The 12,124-nt window shown below is 43.2% G+C and overlaps 1 protein-coding gene across 2 annotated transcripts in view; it reads left to right on the top strand.

The window, feature by feature from the left end:
• TBC1D9B (TBC1 domain family member 9B) overlaps window positions 1-12,124 on the top strand; it is a 2,477,681-nt gene that overhangs the window by 209,317 nt on the left and 2,256,240 nt on the right. For both annotated transcript variants that reach the window (XM_044069590.1, XM_044069591.1), the window contains exon 4: window positions 101-329. In XM_044069590.1, coding sequence (XP_043925525.1) covers window positions 101-329 — 229 coding nt within the window. The remainder of the gene's footprint in view (window positions 1-100; window positions 330-12,124) is intronic.

The raw sequence follows: 12,124 nt of genomic DNA, 5'->3' as shown, positions 1-12,124 counted from the left end.
TAACGTAGTATACTGCAGGTATGGTCTATTAATGTACAAATTAGTTTAGCTGAAAGTATTATTAAGTATAGTGTGATGGTATGTGGTTCTGTTTTTGCAGGGTATAATTGCAGAGGAAAACAAGAACAAGGAGAAAAATGAAGACGAGAATTCGGACAAGTTTAAGGAGGCAGAATTAAAGATGCGCAAGCTATTTGGGATGCCAGAAGTGGAAAAACTGGTGAACTATTACTCATGTAGTTACTGGAAGGGGCGGGTCCCTAGACAAGGCTGGCTATACCTTACTGTCAATCATCTCTGTTTCTACTCTTTCCTCCTGGGAAAAGAAGGTAAGAGGTCATCTTTTGTATTTACAACTCTTAAGAGTGTAGATTGAATGAATTGTTAGACTTTACCATCTGAAAGAAGCATAAAGCTTTTCAGCCCTTTGGCCATTCTTCCTTCATTATTGTTTCTAAAAGAATGTTAGCTGCACAGTTGGTTAGGCTAAAGTTCTTAAAGGAAATAAAAATCTTTTATTCCAAAATGTAGCTTTTATTACATTTTTGGGTATTACTTAAGCACTATGTGTATATTGTACATCAGTTTATACAGTCACTACTGTATTATGATTCCTTATTCATGGAAATTATCTGCAGGCAGACAACAGCCATTCAGTCTGAATTCAAGAGCTTTTCATATTTCTCCAGAGCAGAGCTGGACTCCTGACGTAGTTAGCTCCGGGTATTAGCCCACATAGCTAAAAGAAATAGCATTTAATAGTCGTCATTGCCAGGATACCAGTGACAGCACTAAACTTACCAGTGTTTGCCTGAATGATGGCCCCTCCAGACAAGGGATTCCTTGTACTCCTAGGGTATTATTCCCTGTTAACCATTTATTAATTGACACTAGTCTGATTTGGGGTGGCTCTTCAATCAGTAGGCAGAGAGAAGAAAAAAAGAGAGGGAAGTTACCTAATGCCATTTCCAGTTCTTTTTTACTACAGTAAGCTTTCAATCTTTAGTTCTTGATTTCATCGTTTTCGAGTTTCAGAACCGAAGTCTTCAACTAAAGCTAAGTACCCCATTGGGGAAACTTTTTCTTGCTCTAAACCGATGTCAGTAAAAGTCAATAATTGTATTTCTTGTGGAAAGCAAGTACCTCATAAAGATTTTAATTCGTACTGTATTCCTTGCCTAGGCCCTGACCACGACGTACCTCAATGTCGGTTTTGTGCCTTATTTAAACCACAAACTATTCATATTCTGTACATTTTCGCTTCTAAATATTTTGGTACTCTGTTCAATTATCCAGATATGTCTTTGGTAAGCCACCCGACTACCGACATTCCGAAAAAACGCAAAGATAAGGCTGCCTAGGTCCAAATCTGCCGACGATGCTTCTCCTAAGCTAGTCGCCAGTTCACCGGTACTCATTGAGGCACTTTCACAGCCCCTGATACCCACTACTTCAGATTCACAGGCATCTACTGAGACCCATTCGGAGTCCGGTATGCCCAGAGATGCTTCAACTGTGGAACCTGCGGATGTCTCTACCTTGGATGGGTCCGGAGCCGCTGTGCAGGCACCGGATTCTGAGGTTGTATTCAGACCTACTGACTTGCATGTTAAACCGATGCCATCTTCTTCTTCTAGGCCTAAAACTCGAACCATGCTTAGAAAACCGACACCCAGACTGCATGGTCAGGCCTCTATGCCTAAAAAGAAAATGATAAGAATAGCTGAAGACCTTATTACTTTAGTCAGGGGAAGAACCTTCCCCCTCTTAGAGATCTAGGACTGAATTTGCTTATGATACTTCTGACCAGGATTCTGAAATTTCTCTCTCCTCTGATGACCAGGATTTACCCTTATCTACCTATGAGGATTCTGATGCAGAGGACTCTATTCCCTCTGCTTCTCACCCAGAGGATTTTTCTTTTGGTGAAACCTTGCATACTCTTATGCAGCATTTTCACTGGGAAAGCCAAGATTACTCTGATTCTAAAAAGAGGCTTAGAGATTTCTTACTCCTGCCCCAACACAGGCCTTTAGCTGTCCCTCCTGTGCTGGACATTGTTGACGATGCCTTTTACCTTCTGCTCCCAGAAAACCTGATAGATATTACAGGGTTCCTGATTCTCACAAATTCCTTTTTAAAAATCCTACTGCGGATCCTGAGACCATTTCACAGGGACCCAAGGGCATTAAGGCTACAACTGGCAAAAACCCTACCCCCTCTGATAGAGATTCTAGGGCCCTGGATAGATGGGGTAAGAAGGTATACAACTCTGCAACCTTAGCCATCAGTGCCTTAAATTGCCAGTTTCATATGTTAAAGTATCAGCAGCATATTATTGGATTGCTTAAACAGAAAATGATGTTGATTCCTGATTGTACTGAAAATAAGGATTTATAGGATTTAATGCATTCTGCTGAACAAGTTGGAAAACATACTTTGCAATGTGGTTTTGATTCACTGGAGGCATCTTGCAGGGCTGCTGTCACCGGGTCTGTACTTAGGAGACATGCTTGACTTAAGGAGCAGTCTTTGCCAGATCATGTTAAAACTAAATTGCTGGATGCTCCCTTAAATCAGGACTGCCTGTTTGGTGACAAAGCAGAAGAAGTTCTTACAAAGATGGAGGAAAAAGCTAAATCTATGCAAACTGTTAAAGATTTCTTACAAGTGCAGCCTCCTAGATTTAGTAGGCATTGGTCCTCAAAAAAACTGGTCCTTTCCTGCCTCTTCCAGGCCTTCTCAGTTCAAAACCAGAACCAGCAGAACACCCAGGGTACACACAGGACTAAGCAGTGGGGGGCTCCCACTTCCAAATCAGGGAGTAGTAAGACTCCCCCATGGTAAGCTGTCTCAATGACTTAACTTTAAAACTTCCAAGAACTTCTCAACTGACTGCTCCTTTAGGGGGAAAGATTGCTCTGCAAGCAGAAAACTGGGAACTCATTATCCAAAACAAATGGGTTTTAAACATAGTTTCCCAAGGATACAGATTTCACTTCCACACGTTACTAACCCCAAACAGTTGGCCAGATCTACCCCCAAATCAGTGGGCAGAGGCTCAAAAGCAAGTACTCTCTCTCTCTTAAGATTAAAGGCTATTCAGACTGTACCAGAAGAGGAAAAGGGACAAGATTTCTACTCAAGACTTTTCCTGGTACCCAGAAAAGACAACTCATAGCATCCTGTCCTGGATCTGTCTATTCTAACATCCTGGCAGATAGATTCAGTGCAAACTTCACTTTCCTCTCACCTCCAAAAGGGCCCATAACAATACCGGAAAAGTGTAGTGTCCTGGAAATCACAGAAACACAGGTGAAAACAGCCCTTTCAAAAGACAAAAACACAGTGTCAGTGGGGCCAGATGGTGTCTCAGGATGCGTCTTGCACGAACTACAGAATGAACTAACCCCCCACCTAAAAACGCTGTTCAACCTCAGCCTCTCCACAGGCTATGTGCCCATAGAATGGTGCACAGCAACTGTTATTCCGCTCCACAAAGGAGGGGCTACAACTGACCCTGGTAACTTTCGCCCCATAAGCCTGACTACCCTGGTCTGCAAGGCTATGGAGCGCATCATCATGGAACTCATCATTAACAAAGACATTGGGAACCTCCAAACACTTGACCCGACCCAGTTCGGCTTTGTTAAGGGCAGATCATGCCTACTAAACCTGGTTGACTTCTTTGAGACAGTCACCAAGGCCATAGATGAGGGAAAGGTGGTTCACACAGCCTACCTTGACCTCGCCAAGGCGTTCGACACCATTCCTCACTCGGGTATTATAGAAAACTCACCAGCCTGAACATAAACCCCTACATCACAAGATGAGTTGCCAACTAGCTTACAGACAGAACTCAGACGGTAAGAATAGCAGGCTCCAGGTCCGACTCTAAACCAATCACAAGTGGTGTCCCACAAGGCTCGGTCATGGGACCCCTACTGTTTGGCATATACTTCTCAGAAGTACAGGCAAACACAGGAGGACTATGGCTAACCAGGTTCACCGATGACTGCAAACTGGGAGCCATAATTGACTCTCCGGCTGACACGGACATTCTCCAAAAAAGCCTTACTGAGACGGACACCTGGTGTCAAAGTCATGGCCTCAAGCTAAATGCCAAAAAAAGCATAGTCATCCCATTTGGGAAAAAGAAAACACCCACGAATTACCACATAGGTGGCAGCCCCCTTAATACAGAAGAGGTAATAAGAGATCTGGGGACCCAGGTAGATAGTAATCTCTCCTTTGACAATCATATTGCCAAAGTAGTTAGGAAATCCTTCTATGTGGCCAATCTAATTAGTAAAGGGTTCGCATCTAGAAATAAAGAGGTTATAGTGCCCCTCTACTCGTCACTCAGACCCGTCATAGAGTACAGTGCCCCATTTGGGACGTACCTCACAAGACACTTCCAACAGCTGGAAAGACCACAAAAGTACCTCACCAAGAGGATTACTGTTCTCAAACATATGTCCTATGCAGACTGACTGAAAAAACTTTGTCTGTGTTCAGTGGTATATCGCTTACTCAGAGGTGATCTCAGCCTGACTTACAAAGCCATGTCCAACTCAGAATTGATAGACATGCTCCACCTAAAGAAATCCAAATCACTGCAAGCCATGCGCTCTAATGAGCTAAACCTCGCCACAACAATAAATACAACATGCTGGAGGGATAAATTCCTGTCACAGAGACTCCCCATGCTTTTTAACAAAATTCCTATGTACATTAGGCAGAGCCCCTCACTAACACTCTTCAAGAGAAACCTTGACAAGTGGATGGGTAACAGAAAATACACCGCTGGGATCACTTCATTGGCTGTGCTTGACAGAGGCTCAGTTAATTAATCAATGGGGTGGTGAAAGCTGACACACTCTGGCTAGCCTTATAAATGCCCTCGGGCAGATAGCCTAGTACCTACTTATGAACCTAAACACCTTTTTGATGATTCCAAAATTCAAGATGCTAACTCTTCACCAGTTGCTTCCCATGATAGGCAAAGATGCCTGATTGGCAACACTGGATTTAAAGAAAGCCTACCTGCACATCCTAATCAGGGAATCTTGCAGAAAATACCTACACTTCAAAGCAGGCTGCATGCACTATCAATTCTCTGCACTGACCTTTGGCTTATCTGCTGCGCCCAGGGTATTCACAAAGTGCCTAGCCCCAGTCATTGCATTTTGCAGGCAAGGAAATATTCAAATTTACCCATACCTGGACGATTGCCTAATTCAGGCAGAAAGCCAGGACATACTTCTGAATCATCTGGCATTTGTACAAAAGGTGTTAACTTGTCTGGGGTACGCCATAAACGAAAAGAAATCACATCTGGTACCCTGGCAACAAATTATATTCCTGGGAGCAAGATTGAACACAGCTTCCCAGATGGCTTTCCTCACACCAGAGAAACAAATTCATTTGACAACTTACTTCAAACTAGTGGCCACAAAAACCCTGCTATCTGCAAGGCAAATACTGCAAGCCTTGGGGTTCATGGCCTTGTGCATTCTACTAATTCCATATGGAAGACTGCATATGAGGAAACTACAATGGTATCTAAAAAGCCTATGGTGTCAACATTCTCAGGAATCATTGCCTCTAAATCCTATCATACCTTGCCTACAGTTAGAATTCACCCCCAAAAAATGGCAAAAGTGGCGACTGGAAGGTGAAAACTGCGAAGTCCAACAAAATCCACAAAATGTAAAAGTCAAGCACACAATTTTATTCAAATCGCTTTTCGTCCAGCTAGTAGCCACATTTTTTTCAGACAACAAGATAAAATAAACTACTACATCCAGCTCCATTTATACTTCATCTAAACCATTTGTTGTACAAATTGATTAATTGGTAAGGAAACCACTTTAAAGAAACAGGTTCCTCAAAAGTGAAATAAAATATATGTATTTAATGTATTTTAATTCACTTTTGAGGAACCTGTTTCTTTAAAGTGGTTTCCTTACCATTTACTCTACCCCCTGCCGTCCAAACCCTAACAACAGACTCATCAGGTTATGCATGGGGGAGCTCACTTGGCAGGGAAGTGCATTCAGGGCAAATGGAACCCAAGTCAAATGAACCCGCATATCCACAGAAAGAAATGTTAGCTGTACAGAATGCTCTGACAGCCTTCAAGGACCACATACTTCCAGAACAATTAATGGTAAAGACGGACAACACCACTGTTATGTGGTACATAAACAAGCAAGGGGATACCCATTCTTACCCCCCCTGCAGACTAGCCATGGCTCTGTGGAACACAGCCTTGAGCTGCCAAGTGCATCTACAGGCTCAATTCCTGCCAGGAAAACTAAATGCACCGGTAGACGAACTAAGCAGAAATCTCATGGACCCACACAAGTGGAAACTGGAACCAAAGACTTTCAACATGTTGATCAACAAGTGGGGGACCCCAGATATAGACCTGTTTGCCTCCCTCCAGAACTACCAATTGGACAAATTCTGCACAAGGACTCCTCACAAAGAAGCTTGGAAATTGGATGCTGTGTCCTTCAGCTGGAAAAATCTATCAGTTTATGCCTTTCCTCCTCTGCCTCTCCTCTCCAAAGTACTACTAAAGATCAAACAGAACAAACCAAGAATGATACTGATTGCATCATACTGGCCATGCCAACACTGGTACCCCCTCTTGCACAGTGTGTCACAGCTGGCCCCATTGCACCTGCCTCAGACCCCTACCCTGCTGTCACAGCAAGAGAGCCAGATTCTGCACCCGCAGCTTCAAACCCTGAACCTGGCAGCCTGGCTAATTACCTAATCTCTCCATTACCATCCCTCAGTAAACAAGTGTTGGATGTCATTTTGGAAGCAAGGAGGCATAGTAAAAGAAAATCTTATGCTGAAAAATGGAAAAGATTCTGTGCCTGGAACCAAACTCAAGGGATGGCCACAACAACGCCCGATTTACCTCAGATTCTTCAAGACTTAACTGAGATGCTTCACAAGGGTCTTTTTTTTTTCCTCCATCAAAATTCACTTCTCAGCCATTTCAGCTCATTACAACAGAGAACTACCCCTCTTTTCTCACCCACTGCTCAAGCAGTTCCTTAGAGGGGCCAAAAATATAAGCACACCCAGGAGAGCCCCGACTCCTGCCTGGGACCTTAACTTTGTATTGGAAAAACTCACTCTTCCGCCTTTTGAGCCAGCTGCAATTGCAGAGTTAAAATTCCTTTCTTGGAAAACAGCTTTCCTTTTAGCAATCACTTCAGCAAGAAATTCCTTTCTTGGAAAACAGCTTTCCTTTTAGCAATCACTTCAGCAAGAAGGGTATCTGAATTACAGGCCCTTATGGCAGTGGAGCCTTTCATCATCTTTCATGCAGACAGGGTTTCCCTCGGGACCAATCCCTCTTTCATGCCCAAGGTGGTATCCAGTGTGCCTCTTAATCAGTCCATTCATTTGCCAACCTTCTTTTCTAATCCACAGAACAAAGGGGGACGGATACTGCACTCCTTAGATGTGCACAGACAACTTAGATTTTACTTGGACAGGACTAAACCTCAAAGGAAATCTGAACAACTGCTAGTGGCATTTGCTGCAGGGGCAGAGGGGAAGGCTATTTCAAAGCAAACCATTTCTAAATGGGTAGGCCATTGCATTAATTTCTGCTATAAGCACCATGGAAAATCTATCCCACAGGGGATTACACCCCATTGAACCAGGGCTGCATCTACCTCTACAGCCTTTCTCAGAGGTGTCCCTACCAGAGACATCCTAGAAGCTGCTACCTGGAGTTCTGTACTTACTTTCACCAAGCATTACCATTTGCAGATTTTTGCTAAATCCAGAGCTGGCTTTGCCACTACAGTCTTGCAGGGCCTTATAGCTTGTCCTAATGCTATCTAAATTCCTCCTCCCATCCTTAGCTTTGGGAATCTACCCAAATGTGATGACTGCATCAGTGAAACACGAAGAACATAGTACAATTGTGTACACTTACCATAAATGTAGATGTTAGAGAGTATTCACTATTGCAGTCCTGATTACCCTCACTCCAGCCCCCTGACTTATTTTGGCTATACCTCTATTCTCATTTACTATACTTAAAAACTTTTTGGTGTATTTGCTTTTTTGTTGAAGGTATAACCTTGTATATATATATATATATATATATATATATATGTATAATTTAATTGCTTCCCATTAAGGGGGGGGGGCTGACATCTGGGGCAAGAAAAACTGTTGTAATGGCGTCGGCTGCATGCTTTATACCCCTGACTACCTGACGTCACGGAAAATGAGACAGCAACCGATGCAGGATCCAAAACTTTGATAATCAGGCTGACTGGGGGCTACTGCAAGCAGTTAACCCAAATGTGATGACTGCAACAGTGAATACACTCAAACATCTACATTTATGGTAAGTGTACACAACTGTACTTTCTTCATTCCTACAGTGGATGCTGGAATGCCAGATGGTGACTGAGCTCCAGAACCTTTTCACAAAAAAAGTGTATAAATGCTGCAGCATGATTGTGTCTCACTGAGAAAGAGGTAATACATCTCTTGCCAAGAAGATACTCTCTGGAAAGCTGATATACAATAAAATGATGTAAACATTTCTAAGTTTGTATTATGCAGACATTTCAAAAGGAACCTGCACTGCTTCATGGTAAAATTCTGAAATACTTTTAAAGTAAGGAAATTATGCAAGAGAATGGAAAACTCAGAAGAGGGACAATTTGGTTGTTTTTGTTGCATTGAAGTCTAACAAAGTTATAGGGGAACAACTTCAAGTGGCAGTAATTATAGCTACTGAAAGAACTTGCAAGCCCCTTTCATCATCCCTAGTGTAGTGGTTTCCAGAGGACAACCAGCTTGAAGGTACTGTTAATTCTGATGCTGCTTTTTTTTTTTTCTAATTCTGAAGTGAATTTTAAAGTTGACCAAATGCAAACAAAACAGGAAACTGTAAGTAAACAGTGCGCTGTTACCAGTGCTGCTAGTTTTCCTCCTGACCTCTTTCCTCCTTTGGCAGTCATTATCATTTAAGAAGCTAAATAATGTGCATACATTAACAGAGACACTAAAAAGAGTTATAGGCGAGATACTGAAAAGAGTTACAGGCAAGATATCCTTCCATTTCACTGTTACAGTATTCCTTACAGTAGAGATCCCCAGCCATTGTTTGGCCACTATACCAAAAACTTTAGTTTGCTAAGGGTATGCCATACGTCACACTTCTGCTCCCCATGTACAGCGCAGGGCAAAAAGATGACATCCAGGTGTACATCCTCTGAACTTCTTTACTGTTCAGTCTGAACGCTTGCTTCATTTGCTGGTTCACTAAGCCATTTTTCAGATAAGTTCACCATTGGGATTTTGTTCTTATCATTTTTCACTTGTTTTTGTTGCTTGTGGGGTTCATGTCCTCAAGAAAGGGTAACTGCCAGTGCAGGAGATAGATTCCCCATAAAGATCATCACAAGCAGTGTTTATTTTGTCTAGGTGCTTCTCACGACCATACATCCTGTTCTATTTGCCAGGCTTTTGTCCTGAAGACTCTGTATAGTTGGCTTTCCTCTTTGGCCATATATTTAGAAAACAAACTTATTAAGCTTTTGGCAAAAGATGCCATGGAAGGAGCGTCCCGCTCAGAGGGTCAGCTGTCCTCGAATACAAAGACCAAGAAAGCTAGGTTTGATTCTTCAGTTGTGCCACCTCCGCCAGACATATCTCTTGAGGTTAATGAAAGCCTGGAAGATTGCCCAACTCCTTTGTTGGATTTGTTTGCCACAACTGCTTTGAAGGCTAGCATGGATCCAGCTTCATGCATGTCCATGGAGGCTTTGCAGGCATCTTCTTTGGATGTTCAGGGGGAACTGTTGCTGATTATTACAGAAGGGTCTAGGGGTGTTCCTCAGATTTTGTTTAGGGAGGAGGAACCAACTACCATTATTGAGTGTTGTACAGGGTCTTAGCCTTGTAAGTTTTACAAGGCTAACGTCCCTTTAAAGAAGAAGCAAAAAACTAAACATGTTTCTCCTGCTGCTAAGGACCCCTCAGAGTAAATGGCAGAATTTCACTCAAGGTTGGTTTAATGCCCTTTTGGGGGGGGGGGGAGGCTTTGCAAGATTTAAACATATCTTTGTTTCTCCTGTGCCTAAATTCCAAAGGAATTGCCCAGTTAAGTAGACCTTTGTTTGTAGGCAGTCCTGCCCTCCCCCCAAAAGTAAGAAGGGTGGTAGAAGAGCTCCTCCTGCTAAAGCTACCCAGACTCCTTTAGATCAAAAATCTCATTTTCCTGACGAACCAGGTACTGTCTGACTATCCTGTTCTTCTCAGCCACATTCCACTTTTCTCTTCATCTTTCCCTGTCCCTTCCTGTTTGGTTAAAGATTACTCAAGATTCCGGGTTCTTTTCATCATTTGCCAAGTGTACTACATGGTCTGAAAATCTCTTCCCCCTTTCATGGGCATTCCTCAGCCTCCCTCAGGAACAACTAGCCTTTTTTCCAGAGGTGATTTGGGGTCTCTTGACTCGGGAAACAATTCAGGAAGTTTACAGTTTCTCAAAGGGAGATGGGGTTTTATTCCAGAATGTTCTTGGTCCCCAAGAAAGGGGGAACTTGTAGACCCATTCTGGATCTCTCTCGCCTAAACTCCTTTCTGAAGGTCTCTTTTTTTCGGATGTTGTCCCCTCAGACCTTGTTTTCCTCTGCTGCTTCCTCAAGTTTTTCTAGTTTCTCTGGACCTCAAAGATTCTTATTTTCATATCCATATTCATCCCCTTTTCTGGAAGTTTTTACTTTTCTGTGCTGCTTCTGGCATTTTCAGTTCTCTGCTTCGTCCTTTGGCCTCTCTACTGCTCCAAGGGTATTTGTCAAATGCTTCGCTCCTGTGATTGCTTTTTGCAGGCTAAGCAGGGTTACAGTTCTTTCCCTACCCGTGATAACCTACTTTTTCAGGCCTCCTCTCCAGAGATTCTGCTGCAGCATCTTCACACTGCCTTTTCTGTCCTGTAAAGCCTGGGGTTCGCTATACATTTCTAAAAGTCCTTCGTGACTCTTTCACAGGATCTTGTGTTTCTGGCATACAGGATCCAGACTGTTCTAATGCTGGCATCTCTGCCTCCTTACAAGACCTTAACTCTCATTGTCTTCTTTTAATCCCTTCTTTTTTTGGCCTCGGCTAAGTTGCTGAGATCTGTTTGTTTCATGGTCTCCACCATTCCTGTGCTCCCTCTAGCCAAACTCCACATGAGAAAACTTCAGTCATTTCTAAAGTCATTTTGGCTTCAGCACTCTCATTCTCTAGATTTCATACTCCTCCTCCTCCTTCCATGCCTCAAGCTGGAATTTCATTGGTGGTTTTGGCAATTGTCACTCAGTCAGGACTTCCTTTTCAACTTCCACTCCCATCTCAGAAGCTGTTCACAGACGCTTCGATGTGGAATGAGGGGCTTACTTCAGCTGTCTATAAGTGCAGGGCCTCTGGTCCCACAGTAAGGCCACATCATTGTTAAAGAGATGAGAGCTCTTCTGTTGGCTGTTCAGACATTTCATCCTCTTTTCACTCCAGAGCCCCTCAATGTACTTACAGACAATATCACAGTGATGTAGTATGTCCATAAGCAAGAGGGGACAAGATCTTATCTCCTTTGCAGATTAGCACTTCATGTGTGGGAGCTAGCGATCTAGTATCAAGTGACGCTTCAGGCAGTTTACATTCCCTCAGGTCAGAACTTCATGGCAGACTCTCTGAGCAGGTCTATGTTACAGTCCCACAAGTAGATGCTTCACAGGGATCTGTTCCTGGACTGCTTCACAGGTCTGATTCTGAACATTGTCCATCAGTGAGATACTGCTCAAGTAGATCTATTTGCCTCCCCTCTGAACAGACAACTTCCCCATTTTTGTGCCAGAGCCCATGTCCTCTGGTCTGGAAGGTGGACAGCATCTCTTTCTTCCTGGTAGGAGAGGTTTCTTTATGCCTTCCCTCCCCTTCCTCTCATTCCAAAAGTCCTGTTCAAGAAAAGCAGGATTCTCCCAAAATCTTGCTGGTGACTCCCTTTTGGCCCAGACAGCATTGGTTCCCTCTTCTGCATTTAGCCAAGGGCAATCATCACAAGTTACCTCACAGGGTGGACCTG

This window comes from Protopterus annectens, chromosome 4.part0 (assembly GCF_019279795.1).
Source record: "Protopterus annectens isolate FY-2018-M chromosome 4.part0, PAN1.0, whole genome shotgun sequence".
NCBI lineage: Eukaryota > Metazoa > Chordata > Ceratodontiformes > Protopteridae > Protopterus > Protopterus annectens.
The sequence above is the reverse complement of the archived record's forward strand: the minus strand, read 5'-3'. Positions and strand labels throughout refer to the sequence as shown.